Raw genomic sequence first — 20,836 nt, forward strand, 5'->3', positions numbered from 1 at the left:
CATTTAATGCAATCCCTATCAAAATCCCATCCATTTTTTTTAAAGAAATAGAACAAATAATCCTAAAATTTATATGGAACCAGAAAAGACCTCGAATAGCCAAAGGAATATTGAAAAAGAAAGCCAAAGTCGGTGGCATCACAATTCCAGACTTCAAGCTCTATTACAAAGCTGTCATCATCAAGACAGTATGGTACTGGCACAAAAACAGACATATAGACCAATGGAACAGAATAGAGAGCCCAGAAATAGACCCTCAACTCTATGGTCAACTAATCTTCGACAAAGCAGGAAAGAATATCCAATGGAAAAAAGACAGCCTCTTCAACAAATGGTGCTGGGAAAATTGGACAGCCACATGCAGAAAAATGAAATTGGACTATTTCCTTACACCACACACGAAAATAGACTCAAAGTGGATGAAAGACCTCAATGTGCGAAAGGAATCTATCAAAATCCTTGAGGACAATGCAGGCAGCAACCTCTTTGACCTCCACCGCAGCAACTTCTTCCTAGGAACATCGCCAAAGGCAACAGAAGCAAGGGCAAAAATGAACTACTGGGATTTCATCAAGATCAAAAGCTTTTGCACAGCAAAGGAAACAGTTAACAAAACCAAAAGACAACTGACAGAATGGGAGAAGATATTTGCAAACGACATATCAGATAAAGGGCTCGTATCCAAAATCTATAAAGAGCTTATCAAACTCAATACCCAAAGAACAAATAATCCAGTCAAGAAATGGGCAGAGGACATGAACAGACATTTCTGCAAGGAAGACATCCAGATGGCCAACGGACACATGAAAAAATGCTCCACATCACTCGGCATCAGGGAAATACAAATCAAAACCACAATGAGATACCACCTCACACCAGTCAGAATGGCTAAAATTAACAAGTCAAGAAATGACAGATGCTGGCGAGGATGCGGAGAGAGGGGAACCCTCCTACACTGTTGGTGGGAATGCAAGCTGGTGCAACCACTCTGGAAAACAGTGTGGAGGTTCCTCAAAAAACTGAAAATAGAGCTACCCTATGACCCAGCAATTGCACTCCTGGGTATATATCCTAAAGATACAAACGTGGTGCTCCGAAGGGGCACGTGCACCCGAATGTTTATAGCAGCAATGTCCACCATAGCCAAACTGTGGAAAGCGCCTAGATGTCCATCAACAGATGAATGGATAAAGAAGATGTGGTATATATACACAATGGAATACTATGCAGCCATCAAAAGACATGAAATCTTGCCATTTGCGACGACGTGGATGGAACTAGAGGGTATCATGCTTAGCGAAATAAGTCAATCGGAGAAATATAACTATCATATGATCTCTTTGATATGAGGAAGTGGAGATGCAAGGTGGGGGGGTTTGGGGGGAGGTAGGAAAAGAAAAAATGAAAAGATGGGATTGGGAGGGAGACAAACCATAAAAGACTCAATCTCAAGAAACAGACTGAGGGTTGCGGGGGGGAAGGGGGATGGGAGAGGGTGGTGGGGAAATGGACATTGGGGAGGGTATGTGCTATGATGAGTGCTGTGAAATGTGTAAACCAGACGATTCACAGACCTGTACCCCTGGGGATAAAAATACATTATATGTTTATTAAAATAAAAAAAAATTAAAAAAAAAAATAAAAATAAAATGATAATCTTATTTTCTATTTCCACACGGAGGTTTTTTCCTTTTCCCACATGGAGTTTTATTTACCATTTAAAAAATATTTTCCTCCAACTTACAGTGAGTGATTTTAAAATGTAAGCTGATAGCACACAATATGTAAAATTTGTAAAGTAGTGACTTATATGTTTAATAGTTTCCCCAATTGCTTCCTTTGGACATTATAACATTTTATAGAGCAAAATCGCCAAAATTTTAGAGTTCGTATGACAGACGTCGTATTCTGGGAGAGGTCTTCTTGAATTGTGTGATGTTTCCACAGTTACAGATTACAGGGAGGCGGTCAGCCCTGGCTTTGCCCCCTGCCCCACTGGGGTGCCTCCTGGAGCCACTGCCATCCTGTTGTCATCAGGATTCAGATTTATTTTCAAAGGTGGCACTGCATCAGCAAAAGCTGGCATCCCATCATGCCCCAATTTTCCAGGGTCTCCCCTGCCTGGCCGCAGAGACCTCAGCCTCACGATCCCTTGACAGGACAGACTTGGGGAGTTTAGCTTATTGAAAAAAAAAAAAAAAAGTTTTAGATTTATAGGAAAAAATGAGTAAAAAAAGTATGGAGAAGTCCTATACACCCACTGCCCCTCCCCAGTTTCCCCATGACGAGCTGTAACAGTAACACTACTGTGATACATTTATCACAAGTTACGAGCCAACATGGACATATTATCAGTAGCTAGAGTCCTGAGTTGGCATGAGGCTGCCCTCTGGATCTGCATGCAGTCAGTACTGCTGCCGAAGACACAGAAGGCAAGCTGAGGAGGAAGCAGAAGCTGACACCCCACGACCCCCACCCCCATGGGGTGTATGGGACATTCCCCAGGTGCTCCTGGCTGCCCTAAAGCTAAGGGAAGGAAAAACAAACCATTAGCATAAGGAGATCAGGATCCTGCAAGACAGGAGTCTATGTCAGTTTACAAATGTTTTAGCAATCTACAAGAACAAAGCATTTCTATCAGTGGCCTAACTTCCAGAAGGGAATGCAGATACAATTAAATGTCCGTAAAACCTGCAGCCATTGACAGATACTTGAAGCAGGCAGAATGTAAAGTTCCTCCAAGAAGCCCCCAAAGATCCTAATGTTAATGCCTTGCTAGAGGGAAAAACAACCTTAACTTGATAACGGCAAGGCCTGTATCCTGGGAGTCTTCTTTAACATATGAAAATCCTTTTGAAAACCTCCCTTTTTCCTTACCTCCCCCAACTGGCTAGTATGCGATCAGCGAACCCTCACAACCCCGGCGGCAGCTCTTTCTGCTTAGGGACCCTGTCCCCCGGCTTTAATAAACCACCATTTTGCACCAGACAGCACAAGACTTCTTTCTTGGTCGTCGGCTCCAGATCTCACCCCACTAAGCCTTCCCTATACTCCAAACCCCATCCCTGAGAGATGTGAAAGGGTCTGTACCCACCTTGCAGCATCACACAGACTAGCCTCACAGCCCTAAAAATCTTCTGTGCTCTGTTCAGCCCACCTCCCCATGACCCATCTTGTAACGGTCTTCGTAAATTTGCCTCTTCCAGAACATCATAGACTTGGGATCACGCAGTATGCAGACTTCAGACTGGCTTCCTCCACTTAGTAATATGCATTGAAGGCTCCTCAGGTCTTTTCATGGCTTGAGAGCTCATTTCTTTTCTTTCCTTTCCTTTTCTTTTTTAAGATTTTATTTATTTATTTGACAGAGAGAGAGAGATCGCAAGTAAGCAGAGAGGCAGAATGGGGGGCGGGGTGAGAAAGCAGGCTCCCTGGACGGGGCTCCATCCCAGCACCCTGAGATCATGATCTGAGCTGAAGGCAGAGGCTTAACCCACTGAGCCACCCGGACGCCCCCGAGACCTCATTTCTTTTTAACATTGAGTAATATTCCATCGTCTGGATGGGCCACAGTGTATCCATTCACCTCCTGAGGGACACCTTTGTTGCTTCCAAGTCTTAAAATTATGAGTAAAGTCTTTGACTGGACGTCATTATTCAACTCATTTTGTTAAATGCCACGGACCGAGATTCCTGGATCACAGGTAAGATTATGTTTCATTCTGTAAGAAACCTCCAAACTGTTCTCCATCACAGCTGTCAGTCCCCCACTCCAGCCGCACGAGGGACGGTCCTGCCGTTCCCAATCTCGCCAGCAGGTGGTGCTGGCGGCGTTCCGGGTTCTGGCCAGTCCACAATCTCCTTGTCGTCTCTGCGCGTTTCCCTGAGGGCGGGTGGTGCTGGGTATCTTCTCACTCATCTATTTGCCATCTGTACATCCTTAGTGAGGTGTCTGTTTAGACAGTTTGCCCATTTCTTAATTGGGTTGTTTTCTTGTTGAATTATAAACACTCACGTTTTAGTTTGAAGAGTTCTTCAAACTAAAGAGTTCTGGGGTATTTTGTTACCTGTCCTACATCAGATTCTGTTTTGCAGGTTTTCTCTTACTCAGTGGTTCATCTTTTCATTGTCTTCATCTTTTAGTGCCATTTTGAATGTTGGGTATGTTTAACGGATAGTGAGAAAGGTTAGAACCGCCGACACCATCCGAGAGGACAGGAGCAGGGACGGGGCAGCTCCGTTCTTGCAGACGGAGGTGCCGGAGCCGTGAGAAGAGTCCTTGTCTCTTCTGTCTCAGCTCTTTCCTCAAGGAAGATGCTCTGTGGCTAAAGAATATTTTGAGCTCAAAGGCCTAACATTACAATTTACAAACACGTATATTTTCGGCTCCTGAATGACTTCACTGGCGGCAGTGGCTGGGGGAGAGCCCAGGAAAGGAGTGAGCTCCTGGGCTCGGACTTCAGCTCTGACGGTGCCGGTGGCATCAGATGGAGGAGATGGAGGCCCCCGAAACATTGAATTCCTACTCATATTCGTGTTTGGGTCGTTTACAACATTCAGAACAGAGTCAACATCAGAACATTTTACTGAGCTGGAGAATGTGTGTCTACCCCCTCAAGTTGGAGTTTTCCACCAGGGGATTCCTAGGTGACCAGTGCATGGACAGCCTAAAGGAGAGCATGGGGGAAATCCAGCCCCTTCAAGAGACAAACTGTGCAACCCAAGGGTCACATGGAAGGAGAAGCTTCAGAAGACTTGACAGTGGGGGCCTTTCAGGCATGCAGTCCCAGCACGCAAGGCCAATGTTGAGGTGGGGATGAGAGCCTGGGGGTGATGACGGTGTAGAGGGACGGCAGCCAAGGGGCCCGGGGGCTGCATCCATGGAGGGACTCGGCCCACGGTCCCATCATGGACCACCAGCAGATGCTCCGGGAGGGTGAGTGTGGCTGATTCCACTCCCTTCGGTGGGATGTAAGTTCAAGATTAGTACTGAGTGGATTGTAGGAGGCAAATGGACCAGCGTGGGGACTCCTGCGTGTCTGAATGTGGAACGAAGGAGCTGGAGAAGACTTAGGATTCTTTATGGCCCTGCTCAGACTCACCTCCTCCCCGTGTACCAGTGGGACTCCCAGCTCCTCCTCACATGTGCCTCTCAACACACTGACTCCCCTAGACTCCTCCAGGGGTCCCTCAGCACAATCGCTCCCCACCACACCCCTGTCCTGCACACATCTACATTGGTCTCGTGTCTACCTTCCAGCCGCACACGCTCCAGGCTGACTGTGCTGTCTCACGGCCCATGTCCCCTGCTCTATGCTTTTGGCGGCCTGTGTACCATCATGAGAGCCCAGGGCGACTTCTGAGGGGATGCCCAACACTCTGCCTCAGAGTGAAAACGCATGACCAGTGTCACACACTGCTTCTCAACAGTCACTGTGTGCTTGCTCCAACGGCCAATGCTTCATTTTCAGATAACCTATGGTCACACTGAGAATACGCTAACGATACCAATGACCCCATCGTCCCTTTTCGGAGAACTTTGCTCACCATGGTGGCACCTGAGGGCGTTGCGTTTGTGTCTCTTTCTGGCCGTCCCCAGAATGTTCTTTGCTTTAGAAAAACAATAAACCAAATGTATGTTAGAGTGCGCAGTGGGCACATTAATTATGCATTATTGTTTTACTAAGGACTAGCCCATTTTTAAAATTTAAGTGATCCCAAACAAAGCTCTGAACAATGAACTAAGCACCGGGCTGCAGGGTGTTCTGGGTGCTGTGGACACAGCCCCTGCAGGCAGGCCTCGGACCCTGGATTGGGCCTTCGTGTCCCAGCCGATCCTGGAAACCCTGGGAGGGGCTGCTGAAGCCCGAGTTCCAAGGTGGAAGGCAGCGTCAAGAACCTTCCTGATGTTAAAGAACCGATGGCAAAGCTGCACAGAAGCCACCGAGGGGTTTTCATCAGTTCCTCAGGGAGAGGTCAGTGTTCAGAGAAGGAAGAGGCCCCGAGCCACTCAGAAGGGCCAACTTCATTCACCTTCTCATCTTAGGGAGCTCAGGAGCGGCCTCCTCCCCGCAGAGCCAGGCCTTTGCCTTCCTGCAGAACCGGGGATGGGCACCAGTCGGTCTTACGGACACTCTCTCCAGTAACACCGCATGTTTTGCAACAGGCATTTGCAACTCAGTCAATCTAGAAACACATTTTTAAGAAACATTTCCCCTCAAACACTAAAAATTGCTTTTGATCATTATATAAATAACTCATCCACTCAAGACATAGCTCATCCGCATTTAAATAAAAATAATAAACTAGGGACACCTGGATGGCTCAGTCAGCGAAACGTCTGCCTTTGGATCAGGTCATCATGATCTCAGGGTCCTGGGATCGAGCCCTGCATCTGGCTCCCTGCTCAGTGGGAAGCCTGCTTCTCCCTCTGCTGCTCCCCCTCCTTGTGCTCTCTCTCTCTCTCTCTCTCTCTCTCTCTCTCTCTGTTGAATCAATAAAATCTTTAAAAATAAAAAAAAAATTTTAAATGACAAACTAAAATAAAAATATTTGGTCTTACAACCCTATTCCTTTGTAACTCTATTTGAATTACATAACAAGCAGCCACAATAAAATCAAAATACTACTTATTTCTGTTAACTAGAGAAGCAAGAACTTTCAGTATTTTTGGCTGCTTTTCAATTAGGAAACAATATGACATGCAACTATTTTTATCTGCTGTGTTTGCTGCTTTTCACCCGCCTGTGCTATAGACTCAGATGCTGCCTGTAGGCTTCACTTTCTCTTGTGAGTTAAATCAATATTTTACAGCAGTTTGGGTTGAAAAAATATTAACAACGTGCATCTCTAGAGCTTTAAATTCCAAAATTCTGACCAATCCAGAGCATGGTTTTAGCAAAGCAACTAACTTGGCTAATTTTGGTTTACATGTTATAACTTGGAAGGAGCAATTATAACAAAACCAAGTTTACTTTAGGCATTCAGTTGTTCTGAAGGACTCTGAGTCCCTGGGCCAGAAGGTGACAGGGAACATTGCCCAAACTTCAGCTCCCAAAGCCAGACGGCTGCAGCCACAAGGAGAGAAGACAGGGGCGGGCGGTGGAACCCCGTGCGGACCGCTGGCCCCTCCTGCACAGATGTCACACCCAGCCTGTGTGAGCTCCTCAGACGCCTGAATTCGGAAATGTGCGCGTTGTATAGGTTGCATAGAATTTATTGTATTTATTGTCAATTTGGTTTTCCTATGATAGGAAACTTTTCTCTGAATGACCTCTTTCTTTAATTGTTTGATGAGACATACAAATGGCTACCAGACACATGAAAAAATGTTCATCATCACTAGCCATCAGGGAGATTCAAATCCAAACCACATTGAGATACCACCTTACACCAGTTAGAATGGCCAAAATTAGCAAGACAGGAAACAACGTGTGTTGGAGAAGATGTGGAGAAAGGGGAACCCTCTTGCACTGTTGGTGGGAATGCAAACTGGTGCAGCCACTTTGGAGAACAGTGTGGAGATTCCTCAGGAAATTAAAAATAGATCTTCCCTATGACCCTGCGATTGCACTGCTGGGTATTTACCCCAAAGATACAGATGTAGTGAAAAGAAGGGCCATCTGTACCCCAATGTTTATAGCAGCAATGGCCACGGTCGCCAAACTGTAGAAAGAACCAAGATGCCCTTCAATGGATGAATGGATAAGGAAGATGTGGTCCATATACACTATGGAGTATTATGCTTCCATCAGAAAGGACGAATACCCAACTTTTGTAGCAACATGGACAGGACTGGAAGAGATTATGCTGAGTGAAATAAGTCAAACAGAGAAAGTCAAGTATCATATGGTTTCACTTATTGGTGGAGCATAACAAATAATATAGAGGACAAGGGTAGATGGAGAGGAGAAGGGGGTTGAGGGAAATTGGAAGGGGAGGTGAACCATGAGAGACTATGGACTCTGAAAAACAACCTGAGGGTTTTGAAGGGGCAGGGGTGGGAGGGTGGGGGAACCAGGTGGTGGGTATTAGGGAGGGCACAGATTGCATGGAGCACTGGGTGTGGTGAAAAAACAATGAATACTGTTACGCTGAAAATAAATAAAAAATTTAATTAAAAAAAAAACAAAAATAAATAAACAAATAAATAAAAAATAATTGTTTGATGAGGCCGATATTTAAACACTGCGAATATCTGCTCCTGGCGTTTTTCTTAGCTGAGTGTCATGAAGCCTCAGAATTTCAATGGTGAATATTCTAATTTTAAAAAATGCCTTTAGGGCACCTGGGTGGCTCAGTGGGTTAAGCCTCTGCCTTCAGCTCAGGTCATGATCTCGGGGTCCTGGGATCGAGTCCCGCATCGGGCTCTCTGCTCTGCAGAGAGCCTGCTTCCTCCTCTCTCTCTCTCTGCATGCCTCTCTGCCTACTTGTGATCTCTATCAAATAAATAAATAAAATCTCAAAAAAAAAAAAAGATTACCAACCTTCTCATTCACTTTCCTTGCATACATTAAAAAAAAATAAAAAAAACCTTTAATACCTGACTACAGTTAACATGATCGTAGATTTTCTTGTAACAATAATCTAAACTTTAAAGAAAAACAGCAATCACCTGTGTCACACCCCATCCTGGGGCCAGAGGCTCAGGCGGGGCCCCATTGCTTCTTCCTGAGGTGCGGAGTGTGAGGGCTGCTTGGGCTCAGAGTCGTGGGGTGAGGTTTCAGGTCTGGGCACCAGGTCCTTCATAAGGGATTGGATCTTATGCCACTTGTTATTATTGGCATAATAATAATAATTATTATTATATTGTTAAAGGAATTATTACTATTGGCATAATAATAATTCTTATTATTATTATATTGTTAAAGGAAAAATAAGGGAATACAAACCTGTCTTCTCTTCCCCAAAGAGATGAGGTAATTTTTTCTTTGAGATGTCCTTCATAATATTAGGAAAACATCTTTTCTGGAACTCACGTAGTTGATTCAAATGAAGTTGTCAATCTCTGGTTTGCTCTGGGAATGTAAGGAAATAGGCTTCTCCTCCCCTCTCCCATGGCACACTGTAGGCACTTAATAAATGTCAGCAGGTTCCTGAAGCCAGAAATTGGCAGAAGCTTGCGAGGTGACCTTCCTCGGGGTGTTTTGTCAAGACATTGGATGGGATGGCTCCAAAATCCATCTCAGGTCTCGATATCTGAGAGTCTCTGAAAGACAGAAAGTCAGCACGAGTGAATGAGTGAGTGTGTGCACATGTACCCAACTGAACGTGTGTGTGCGCGCACAGGAATGTGGGTGACCGTGCATGCATGTGAAAGTGTGTGCCCACGTGTGAACATCTGCATGCATGCACGTGTATGCTTGTGTATGTGTTGCTGCTCATTTCCTGGAGCTTAGGGAAGGACTCAAATTATTCTCTATCTGCACAGACCACTGTGTTCCACTAACAGTAACGTCAGTCATCAGAGGATGGAATGGAATGACAAAGCCATTTACCATTTGAAAGCAAGAATTCAGTGCATTCCAAATTTTAAACAGAAAATGCTAAAAATTGAGAGGGGTGTGCTGCTGAGTGAGAAGCTAGAACAGGTACATTTGTGGGGATGCAGGTAGGTGTCTCCAGCTGCAGGCTCTCCCCGCATCCCTGGGCACACACACCTGTGCACCCTCCCCCCACTTCCCCAGCCTGTGCCAGTGGCAGCCTGGCGCCTCAAAGTCCCGCTTTGGTCTCTGGTACATTTAGGGACAAGGTGTCTGCAGCCATTCATCCCTGCCTGCCCGCGAGCTGGCTATCTGTGGATTTCCTGCCATGTCATGGGAAGAGTGCCCAGCTGATGTCCCCAGCGGGCATCGCAGCAACTAGAAATACACCTGCTCTCATGAGGAGTGGTGACTCCTGGTGTCTAAAGAGCAGAACAGGAATGTGCCTACCCTCGGGCCTCCGAAGGTCTGTCACCCCACTGAAGACGGTGCTCCTTGCCCACCATCGTATCTCTGGATGCTCTGAGTGGCTGCCCTCTCACTTCTGGGCACCGAGGGGGAACCTCTGGTGTGCTTGGCACTCTCTGCCATGGGTGCCTGGGACCCTGGGACAGCCTTCAGATGGGTCCTGGGCAGGGACTGGTGATGGGTGGGGCTGTCCAAAGCTACAGTGCATCCTGGGGCAGGTGGGATCCTCCTGACCTTCTGGCAGTGCCCTGGGACCGCTGCAGGTATACAGCGTGGCCCCATGCCTGCCCCAGGACCGCTGTGGGCATAGACCCTGACTGACACCTGTCTGGGACTGCTGCGGGTGTAGACCACGGCTCCACACCAGGCCCCTCTTGTCCTAGCTCTGCAGGTGGCTGCTGGTGCTCCGGACAGAGATGCTTTGTCTCCAGAGCAGGGGTGTGCTTCATGCTAGAGTCGTTCACCCCCTTGTGTGACCACTTGTCTCTTGTGCAAAATCCCACCTTGTCCCTAAATGTACCAGAGACCAAATGCCTAGTCAATTTTCACTTTAAGGTATACATGATCTGATCCCTTTTAATCCTGTTTTCTGAATTATCTTCACATGAGAAACCTGATACAGGGTTTTTGTGGGATGAGAACTCTTGGTCCTTTCACTGGCAGAGGTTGGCAGGTGTGTTGTGGACAGGCATCTTCCCTGACCCCTGATGCGGCTGAGCCTCCAGATGCTCCGACCCAAGGTCCCGCCTCCTCACCTGCCGAAGGTAAGTCTGTTTGTGTGTCCCAGGACTGCTCTCTGCTCCATAAGATACCTATAACACTGGGTGTCCTTAACCATGCTTAACGTTCTGGTCAAGAAGTACTCCTGTCCCTGGAGGAGGCCACTGACTCACAACTTTTCTCAGACATGGACCCCTGAGGCTCTCTCCCGGCTCTCACCCTTTTCTCCCACCTGGGTGGTTCTCACTGCAGGTCTGGGTGGGAGCACACTCCCAGGAGATAGAGCTCATTTTAAAACTTGGAATTTAGTCAGTAAACCCATCTGATTCACATAACTGGCATGATCTTACCCACCCCCCACCATAGAAATAAAAATGGTTACCCCCTCCCCCATTGTGCTGGTTGTCATGCCTTCCGCTCCCAAGCCTCTGATGCCGTCACTGGAATTTAGGTGGTGAAAATGCTCCAGCCCAAAACAATACTTTTTATATAATCAGACAACGACGCTCTTCTCCCAGACACAGGCAGCCGAGGTTGACAAAGGACGCCTGTGTTTCTCCCCGTTCTGCCTCTTCTGAGCTGACACTTACACAGGTTCACTGGATATGGGTCCTGGACCCAGGAGAGGGCAGCCTCCCTCCTCTGCAGGGGAGGGGTCGGGGTTTGTTGGTGAGGGAAGCTGCAGGGAGGGAGCCTGGGTGTATAAGCAAACCAGCAGGTGCCAGTCTGCAGCACCTGACTCTCACCTGTCACTATGAGGGGTCCCTGCATGTGGAGGCGACAGTTCCTGGGGGGTCCAGGCTCAGGAGGGGGTCAGGAAATGTAGACGCAGGCCAGAGAGAGGCAAGACTGAGGCAGGGAGAGAGAGAGAGGAGGGAAGGGGAGAGAGAGGAGGAAGGAGGGAGAGAGAGGGGGGTAGAGAGAGGAGGGAGGGAAGGAGAGAGAGAAGGGAGAGTAGGAAGGAGAGAGGGAGAGGAGCGAGAGAGGGAGGGAGAGAAGAGGGTGAGGGGAGGAAGAGAAGGGAGGAGGGAGTGAGAGAGAGGGAGAGGAGGCAGGGGAGGCAGGAGGAGGAGCTCCGGAAACCGGGAGACAGGTGCCAGCTTGCTCGCACTGAGCAGACTCCGGCAGGCTGGAGCTCCGGGCTTTGGGGTCCCCCAGGAGCAGGACCAGGAACATGGGGTCGGTCCCTGGAGCCATCCTCAGGGTATTCGTCCTTCTGTCTGTGCAGAGCTGGGGTGCGGCCACAGCGGGAGACACAGGTAAGCACAGCAGATGACTTACAACTTGCATGGGGCTCTCCCAAAACTTTAAACACTGTTGTTTTTATTTGATTGTTAGTATTTAGAGCTGGGATGGCAGCGCGTGTTTCTGGAAACGAACCATCTTGAAGAAATCACACCCGAACCTGCTAAAGAACAGCCCTAGATAGGACACGTTTCTTCTCGCTTCTTTTCCTCTGATATAGTCCATGTTGTTCAGGGAGAGTTTTTGTGAATTTGTCCAAAAGCAGTACTGTGGTTTCCCTGTCTTTGAATACATCAAGAAGGCTCAAGTTCAGTGTGAGAGGGACATCTTGGGGATCCACCGCAGTTTGTGTCTCTGTGAGCTCCTTTCTCCAGGATGGCACCTGGCACTTTGGAGATTAGGTCTGACTCGAGGTGACAGACGGGTTCCAGGCTGTGCAGCTTCCCTGGGTGTGGCAGCTCACAGGTCTGTGGGAGCAGCTGCGCTAGAGGGAGGGGGCCCCTGGGGCAGCTCCGATGCCTCCTGTGCTGGGGCCAACCTGGGGTGCCCACCTTCGAGAGAGCCTCATGCAGCTGCCCTGGAAAGCCCACCGTTCTCACCGAAAGACTTCTTTCATTTACAGGAAGAAATAAATAACCCTCCTCTGCTCCCCATAAAATGAGAGTCACTATTTAAGTGTTGGGTGATGACACTGTTTCATTCTACCTCATTGAGGATCCTGTTCTATAGGTTCAGACACCCGAGTCCTTGTTCCTAGACTAGTTCTGTGGGTCTAACCCAAAGGCATTGTCCGGAATAACTCAGGAGAACCCGATTTTCCTACTCATGCTACATCCAAAAGTTTTGGAGTTGTACTTGGCTGAAAATCTCTGTCAAGGGAACTTGTCCCTTCCTGACAAGTGCTGAGCTCTGTGAAGACAGAGCGCCGAGCCCCTCTGCCTGGATGGGGGCTTTCTCCTTCCCTGCTCCTGTGACCCCTGCCTCCTTCAGGTTCTGGGGTCTGGCCGGGAGGGTGGAGGCACCCAGCGGTGTGTGCACGGGGTGGGAGAAGAGGCTACAACCGTCCCTGGCACCGGAGCTGCTGCAGCAGAGGGGCCCCTGTCCTCCCCTCGGGGCTGGGATACCCAGGCTGCTGGGCCCCCTGGAACCGCTGGGTCAGTCAACGCCCCCCCGGGCTGTTCAGTTCCTGTGTGCAGGTGCCGCACCAGTGTCGGGACTTCACTGGGTCAGTGTTTTCTGGGAACCACATGACGTGCTCACACGGGATGGCAGCACACACTGCAGAAAGGTGCAAGCCGGGCAGCAGCACAGGCACTATTCTTAAAAACAGAGCCTGGAAAAATCACCTTTAGAGAGGACTGGAAGGTAACTGGGCGAAGACAGTGGCCCAAGTGTAGCCACCGGAGCGGGCACTAGAGGCCGCTCTCAGTCCTCGGCGGGAGGCTGTGCCCAGGCAGCACATACCATGTCTTTATTTTTTTTGTAAGCACTGTGATTTTTTTATTTATTTTTGTTTTTTATTGTGTTCAATTAGCCACCGTATAGTCCATACTTAGTCTTTGATGTAGTGTTCCACAGTTCATTAGTTAATCTAATTCCCACGCTTTTGCTTTTGTTCTCCTGAAATCCCATGGAAGGTGTCAGTGTTCCGTGGTTCTTTTCACAGTGGACTGTGTCAACGTGGACTCCTGCTTACGTCTCGGGACTTACACCCAAGGGACCGCTCCCCATGTTTATCTGTCTTGTATTCACAAAGCGCGTGGTCTCTTTACTAAAGAATCAAATTTCAAAACAACTATGATACTAAATTATTAAGAACATTTCAGATGCAAAAGTTAGTCTTTATCTCCAAAAGGATGGTAGAAGTTACAGTTCTTCATGAGTTAAAATGAAACCCCTTGACTCTATAGGACCAAAGTTTATCTTTTAGAAACTAGGAGCTTTCTTGCTAATCTGAGAGCACTGTTTTCAGTGGAAGAAGGGCTGACAGAGAGACTGCATTATGTTTGATCAGCATGAACAGCTCAAGTCACTAGAGAGTCGAGAAATCACTGGAGATAAGAATTCCGTTTGCCGGCAAAGATGAACATTACCAGAGGAATAAGATTTGTGCAAAAGCTTTCAGGGGGCACATTTTCCTCCCTTTTGGAGAAATAGCTTGAACTATTCATATAATTCCTCCAGATAAGACTTTGACCCAAAATAAATTAAGCAATCCTGGAGAACAACAATGAGCAGGAGACCTGGAGTCTCCCCACAGGGCGCGGGAACCTGCCTTTAGGCACCATGTACCCCCGGTGTGGGTGGGGTGTGGTGCCCCGGTTCTGGTTCTGGTTCTGGTTCACCTGCAAGCATGGGGACAGGCGTGAGGCTGTCCAGACCTTGGGCCTCGAACTTGAGCCCACAGTTCTCCCTGCAAAGGTGGACTGCCGGTCAGAGTGTCCCATGTTGGGGAAAACACAGACATTTCAGGGATGTGGGGGAGTCTCCCAGCCAACTGTACTCCCAGGGGCAGAGTAGAGGAGGGTGTCCCTCACATGTGCCTGGACTGTGGCTAGGGTTCCCTGTGCACTCCTACCAGGGACTAGCAGACAGAGACCCGATGTGAGGCGAGCTCTTTCCTGACCCCTCTGGCACTGCTCATTTTGGACTCCCGTGGGCGAGTGGGGATGTCGTAAACACAGAGTGTACTTGAGACCAAAGAAAGTGTTGGTTCTCCCACTGCTGGTTCCATCCCTGCCCGGGCTTCTATTCTGCCTGCCGAGATCCCATATTTTATCTCCATCCTGCATCTCCTCTCTTTTGCAGAATGCCAGGCTCCCAACAACATCAGTGCACTCACTCTTTTATACCTACAATGTCTAAAGACTAGTGTCCAAATGCAGTTGTTCACTGCAGAAACAGACTTGCAACAGGAATGTCAGACGTGTCTGCAGTTCTCGGCTTCCTACTAACTGAGCTTGTGTTGCTGGGACACTGTGGCTAAGTGCCACTGGGCTCACCCAATGGGGTGGTTATGGCATCTGTTAAAATATGCAGGGGACCCTGTTCAACTCTGGGCGGTTTGAGTTTTCACCCACTTTCACCAGTTTCTAGTCTATACTTTCTGTGTTTCTTTTTGCAAACTTTAGCAACTTCATGGTTTTTTTTTCTCCCTTCCTATACACCGTGTTACACATGTTCCTTTGTTCTATGAACAATGTATCCCAGAAACGACTCTGTATCAGTTCATTGAAATCTCCCTCATGCCTTTAAACACCCGCACTTCACATCAGATATATGCACACACACATACACACACACACACACACACACACACACACACATATTCTCTATCTTCTCTCTCTCTCTCTCTGATATCAGTCTTCTGTGTATACACATTAATATGGATTCCAATATTTTGCAACTAAAATAATGTTGTAATGAATAACTTTGAACAACTGTGTTTTTAAATAGTTGGATGTATGTATTCAGGGTCAGTTCCTAAAGTGACAATTGCCAATTCCCTCCCTGGCATTTTACCATTTTGTATGTGTTCATTTGCAATGCCTCCTTGTTTCTAGAATGTGATTTTCATCTGAAAATAGACACAGCTGACTTCTTATTCTATTTTTGTTTTTATGCTGCCTCTGTGGTTTTCTCTTGCTGGTTACATTGGATAACTCTTCCAACACAGTGTGGATTAGTAGAGAGCTGACTTCCATCTTGTTCCTGATCTTAGGGGTCCCCTGAATGCCCCAGTAAGGAATAGGCTGAGTCAGGCTTGGGAATGTATGTTATCTTGTCAGCGAAGTGTCCCTCCACCCTGTTTTCTGGCATCGTTACTGAGCAGTCCATTAAATGTTGTGAAAAGCATTTTAGTGTCTGGAGAATAGCCATGTGATTAGACTGTCAATATGACCATTTTGTCAAAAGATTTTTAAAAATATTTTATTTATTTATTTGACAGACAGAGATCACAAGTAGGCAAAGAGGAAGGCAGAGAGAGAGGGGGAAGCAGGCTCCCCGCTGAGCAGAGAGCCCAATCTGGGACTCGATCCCAGGACCCAGAGATCATAACCAGAGCCGAAGACCGAGGCTTAACCCACGGACCCATTCAGGCGCCCCTGTCAATAGATTTTTAATAGTGAAGAGTATCTTCACCTAAGTCTCATAGGGTCCTGGGACACCATTTTCTTAATGGAGTTTGTCATCTAGCCAATAATATTATATTTAGTATTTTTAAATGATTTTATTTATTTGTTTGACAGAGAGAGAGATTGCAAGTAGGCAGAAAGGTAGGCAGAGAGAGAGGGGGAAGAAGGCTCCCACCAAGCAGAGAGCCTGATGCAGGGCTTGATCGCAGGACCCTGAGATCATGAACTGAGCTGAAGGCAGAGGCTTAACCCACTGAGTCACCTAGGTGTCCCTCTATTTAGTATTTTTAACTCATATTCATAGGTGATTTTGTCTTGTAATGTCTTTCTTTTTATGATGCACCTATTAATGTTATACTTGCGTTTATGAAGAATGGGAGTTCTCTCCTGTTTTCTATGCTCTGGAATAATTTATCTCCACTAGCTCTGTCCTTGCTCTCAGTTTAGCAGAATCACCTGTGAAACCATCTGGGCCTGGTGCTTTCTCCCCTTTTTTTCTCTTTCTGAATTTGTTCTTTGATAACTTTCCCTTTCTTTCACAAAAATCAGTTTGGTTAAGAATTCTATCTCTAATTTGGCTAAACTGTATTTTACTTAGAAATTAAGCTTGCATAGAGAAATTTGCTTGCATAGAGGTGTGCAAATAAGTTTCATGTTTTTAGGGATCTTTTTCTTTTTTTTTATTAACATATAATGTGTTATTTGCCCCAGGGTTACAGGTCTGTGAATCATCAGTCTTACACAATTCACAGCACTCACCATAGCACATACCCTCCCCAATGTCCATAACCCAGCCACCCTCCCCCTCCCCCCTACACCCAGCAACCCTCAGTTTGTTTTGTGAGATTAAGAGTCTCTCTGGTTTCATCTTGTTTCATTTTTTCCCTCCCTACCCACCATGACTTCCCACACTACCTCTCAAATTCCTCATATCAGAGAGATCATACGATAAATATCTTTCTCTGGTTGACTTATTTCACTTAGCTAATACCCTCTAGTTCCATCCATACCATCGTAAATGGCAGGATTTCAGTTTATTTTTGATGGCTGCTTAGTATTCCATTATATATATATATATATATATATATATATATATATACACACACATACACATACACACACACATATACACATATATGTATATATATACACATATATATATTATTTGTTCCATTTCTTTGAAAAAAGTTGATGGGTTTTTGATAGGAATTGCATAATATGTAGATTGCTCAAAGTAGCATAGACATCTTCACAATATTTGTTCTTCCAATCCATGAGCATGGAATTTTTTACCATTTCTTTGTGTCTTCCTTGATTTCTTTCATGAGTATTCCATATTCCATATTATATATATATATAATCTCACATCTTCTTTAGCCATTCTTCCATTGATGGACATTTAGGTTCTTTCCATAGTTTGGCTATTGTGGACATTGCTGCTCTAAACATGTGGGTGCATGTGCCCTGTTGGATCACTACATTTCTATCTTTAGGGTAAATACCCAGTAGTGCAATTGCTAGGTCATAGGATAGCTCTATTTTCAAATTTTTGAGGAACCTCTATGCTATTTTCCAGAGTGACTGCACCAGCTTGCATTCTCACCAAAAATGTAGAAGGGTTCCCTTTTCTCCACATGCTCACTAACACCTGTTATTTCCTGATGGGTTAATTTTAGTCATTCTGACTGGTGTGAGGTGGTATCTCACTGTGGGTTTGATTTCTATTTCCCTGGTGTTGAGTGATGTTGAGCACTTTTTCATGTGTCTGTTGGCCATCTGGATGTCTTCTTTGCAGAAAGGTCTGTTCATATTTTCTGCCCATTTCTTGATAGGATTATTTGTTCTTTGGGTGTTGAGTTTGATAAGTTCTTTATAGGTTTTGGATACTAGCCCTTTATCTGATATGTCATTTGCAAATATCTTCTCCCATTCTGTCAGTTGTCTTTGGTTTTGTTGACTGTTTCCTTTGCTGTGCAAAAGCTTTTGATCTTGATGAAGCCCCAATAGTTCATTTTTGCCCTTGCTTCCCTTGCCTTCGGCAATGTTTCTAGGAAGAAGTTGCTGCAACTGAGGTTGAAGAGGTTGCTACCTGTGTTCTCCTCAAGGATTTTGATGGATTTCTGTCTCACATTGAGGTCTTTCATCCATTTTGAGTCTATTTTTGTGGGTGGTGTAAGGAAATGGTCCAGCTCATTCTTCTGCATGTGGCTGTCCTGTGTTCTCAGCACCATTTGTTGAAGAGACTGTCTTTTTTCCATTGGACATTCTTTCCTGCTTTGTCAAAGATTAGTTGACCATAGAGTTGAGGGTCCATTTCTGGGTTCTCTATTCTGTTCTATTGATCTATGTGTCTGTTTTTGTGCCAGTACCATACTGTCTTGATGATGACAGCTTTGTAATAGAGCTTGGATTCTGCAGTTGTGATGCCACCAGCTTTGGTTTTCTTCTTTAACAATCCTCTGGCTTTTGGGGGTCTTTTCTGGTTCCATAAAAATTTTAGGATTATTTGTTCCATTTCTTTGAAAAAAGTTGATGGGATTTTGATAGAAATTGCATTAAATGTGTAGATTGCTCAAAGTAGCATAGACATCTTCACAATATTTGTTCTTCTAATCCATGAGCATGGAATTTTTTACCATTTCTTTGTGTCTTCCTCGATTTCTTTCATGAGTATTCCATAGTTTTCTGAGTACAGATTCTTTGCCTCATTGGTTAGGTTTATTCCTAGGTATTTTATGGTTTGGGTGCAACTGTAAATGAGATCAACTCCTTAATTTCTCTTTCTTCTGTCTTGTTGTTGGTATATATAAATGCAACTGATTTCTGTGCATTGATTTTATATCCTGACACTTTACTGAATTCCTGGATGAGTTCTAGCAATTTTGGAGAAAAGTCTTTTGGGTTTTCCACATAAAGTATCATATTATCTGCAAAGGGTGAGAGTTTGACTTCTTCTTTGTCAATTTGGATGCCTTTTATTTCTTTTTGTTGTCTGATTGCTGAGGCTAGGACTTCTAGTACTATGTTGCACAGCAGTGGTGATAGTGGACAACACTGCTGTGTTCCTGACCTTACGGGAAAAGCTCTCAGTCTTTCCCCCATTGAGAATAATATTCACTGTGGGTTTTTCATAGATGGCTTTGATGATATTGAGATATGTACCCTTTATCCCTACACTTTGAAGAGTTTTGATCAAAAAAGGATGCTATACTTTGTCAAATGCTTTTTTAGCATCTATTGAGAGTAAAATATGGTTCTCATTCTTTCTTTTATTAATGTATTGTATCACATTGATTGATTTGTGGATGTTAAACTAACCTTGCAGCCCAGGAATACATCCCAATTGGTCATGGTGAATCATTCTTTAAATGTACTGTTGAATCCTATTGGTTAGTATTTTGGTGAGAATTTTTGCATCTGTGTTCATCAAAGGTATTGGTCTGAAATTCTCTTTTTTGATGAGGTCTTCGGTTTTGGAATCAAGGGAATTCTGGCCTCATAAAATGAGTTTGGAAGTTTTCCTTCCATTTCTATTTTTTGGAACAGTTACAGGAGAATTGGTATTAATTCTTCTTTAAATATTTGGTAGAATTCCCCTGGGAAGCCACCTGGCCTGGGCTGTTGTTTGTTGGGAGATGTTTGATGACTGTTTCAATTTTTTTTACTGGTTGTGGGTCTGTTCAGGTTTTCTATTTCTTCCTGGTTCAGTTTTAGTAGTTTATATGTCTCTAGGAATGCATCCCTTTCTTCCAGATAGCCAAATTTGCTCGTGTATGGTTGCTCATAATATGTTCTTATAATTGTTAGTTTTTCTTTGGTGTTGGTTGTGATCTTTCCTCTTTCATTCATGATTTTATTAATTTGGGTCCTTTCTCTTTTCTTTTTGATAAGTCTTTATCAATCTTATTAATTCTTTCAAAGAACAAGCTCCTAGTTTTGTTGATCTGTTCTACTGTTCTTTTGGTTTCTATTGCATTGATTTCACTCTGATCTTTATCATTTCTCTTCTCCCGCTGGATTTAGGCTTTCTTTGCTCTTCTTTCTCCAGCTCCTTTAGGTGTAGGGTTAGGTTGTGTAATTGAGACCTTTCTTGTTTCTTGAGAAAGTCTTGTATTGCTACATACTTTCCTCTCAGGAACCCCTTTGCTGTATCCCAAAGATTTTGAACAGTTGTGTTTTCATTTTCATTTGTTTCCATGAATTTTTAAAATTTTTAAAATTTTTTCCTGGTTGACCCTTTCATTGTTTAGTAGGATGCTTTTTAGCCTGCGTGTATGTGAATTCTTTTCAATTTTCCACTTGTAGTTGAGTTCTAGTTTCAGAGCATTGTGGTCTGAAAATATGCTGGGAATGATCCCAGTCTTTTGGTACCAGTTGAGACCTGATTTGTGACCCAGGATGTGGTCTATTCTGGAGAATGTTCCATGTGCACTAGAAAAGAATGTGTATTCTGTTGCTTTGGGATGGAATGTTCTGAATATATCTGTGATGTCCATCTGGTCCGGTGTGTCATATTAGCCTTTAATTCTTCACTGATATTTCATTTAGATGATCTGTCCATTTCAGTGAGGTAGGTGTTAAAGTCTCCTACTATTATTGTATCATTGTTGATTTGTTTCTTTGATTTTGTTATTAATTAGTTTATATAATTAGCTGATCCCATGTTAGTGGCATAGATATTTAAAATTATTAGACCTTCATATTGGACATACCCTTTAAGTATGATATAATATCCTTCCTCATCTCTTATTATAGTATTTGGCTTAAAATCTAGTATATCTGATA

At 45.1% G+C, this 20,836-nt stretch overlaps 1 protein-coding gene across 1 annotated transcript in view; it reads left to right on the forward strand.

Annotated features, from left to right (window-relative positions):
• Nucleotides 1-11,844: 11,844 nt before the first annotated feature.
• The window catches only part of LOC308340279 (contactin-associated protein-like 4), a gene marked incomplete at both ends in the record, with an annotated part of 134,764 nt that continues 125,772 nt past the window's right edge, over nucleotides 11,845-20,836 (forward strand). Inside the window, one exon of the mRNA XM_080799412.1 lies at nucleotides 11,845-11,929. Within this exon, the coding sequence (XP_080655538.1) occupies nucleotides 11,845-11,929 (85 nt within the window). The remainder of the gene's footprint in view (nucleotides 11,930-20,836) is intronic.

The sequence above is a fragment of the Martes martes genome (genome assembly GCF_963455335.1).
Source record: "Martes martes genome assembly, chromosome: 3".
Classification (NCBI taxonomy): domain Eukaryota; kingdom Metazoa; phylum Chordata; class Mammalia; order Carnivora; family Mustelidae; genus Martes; species Martes martes.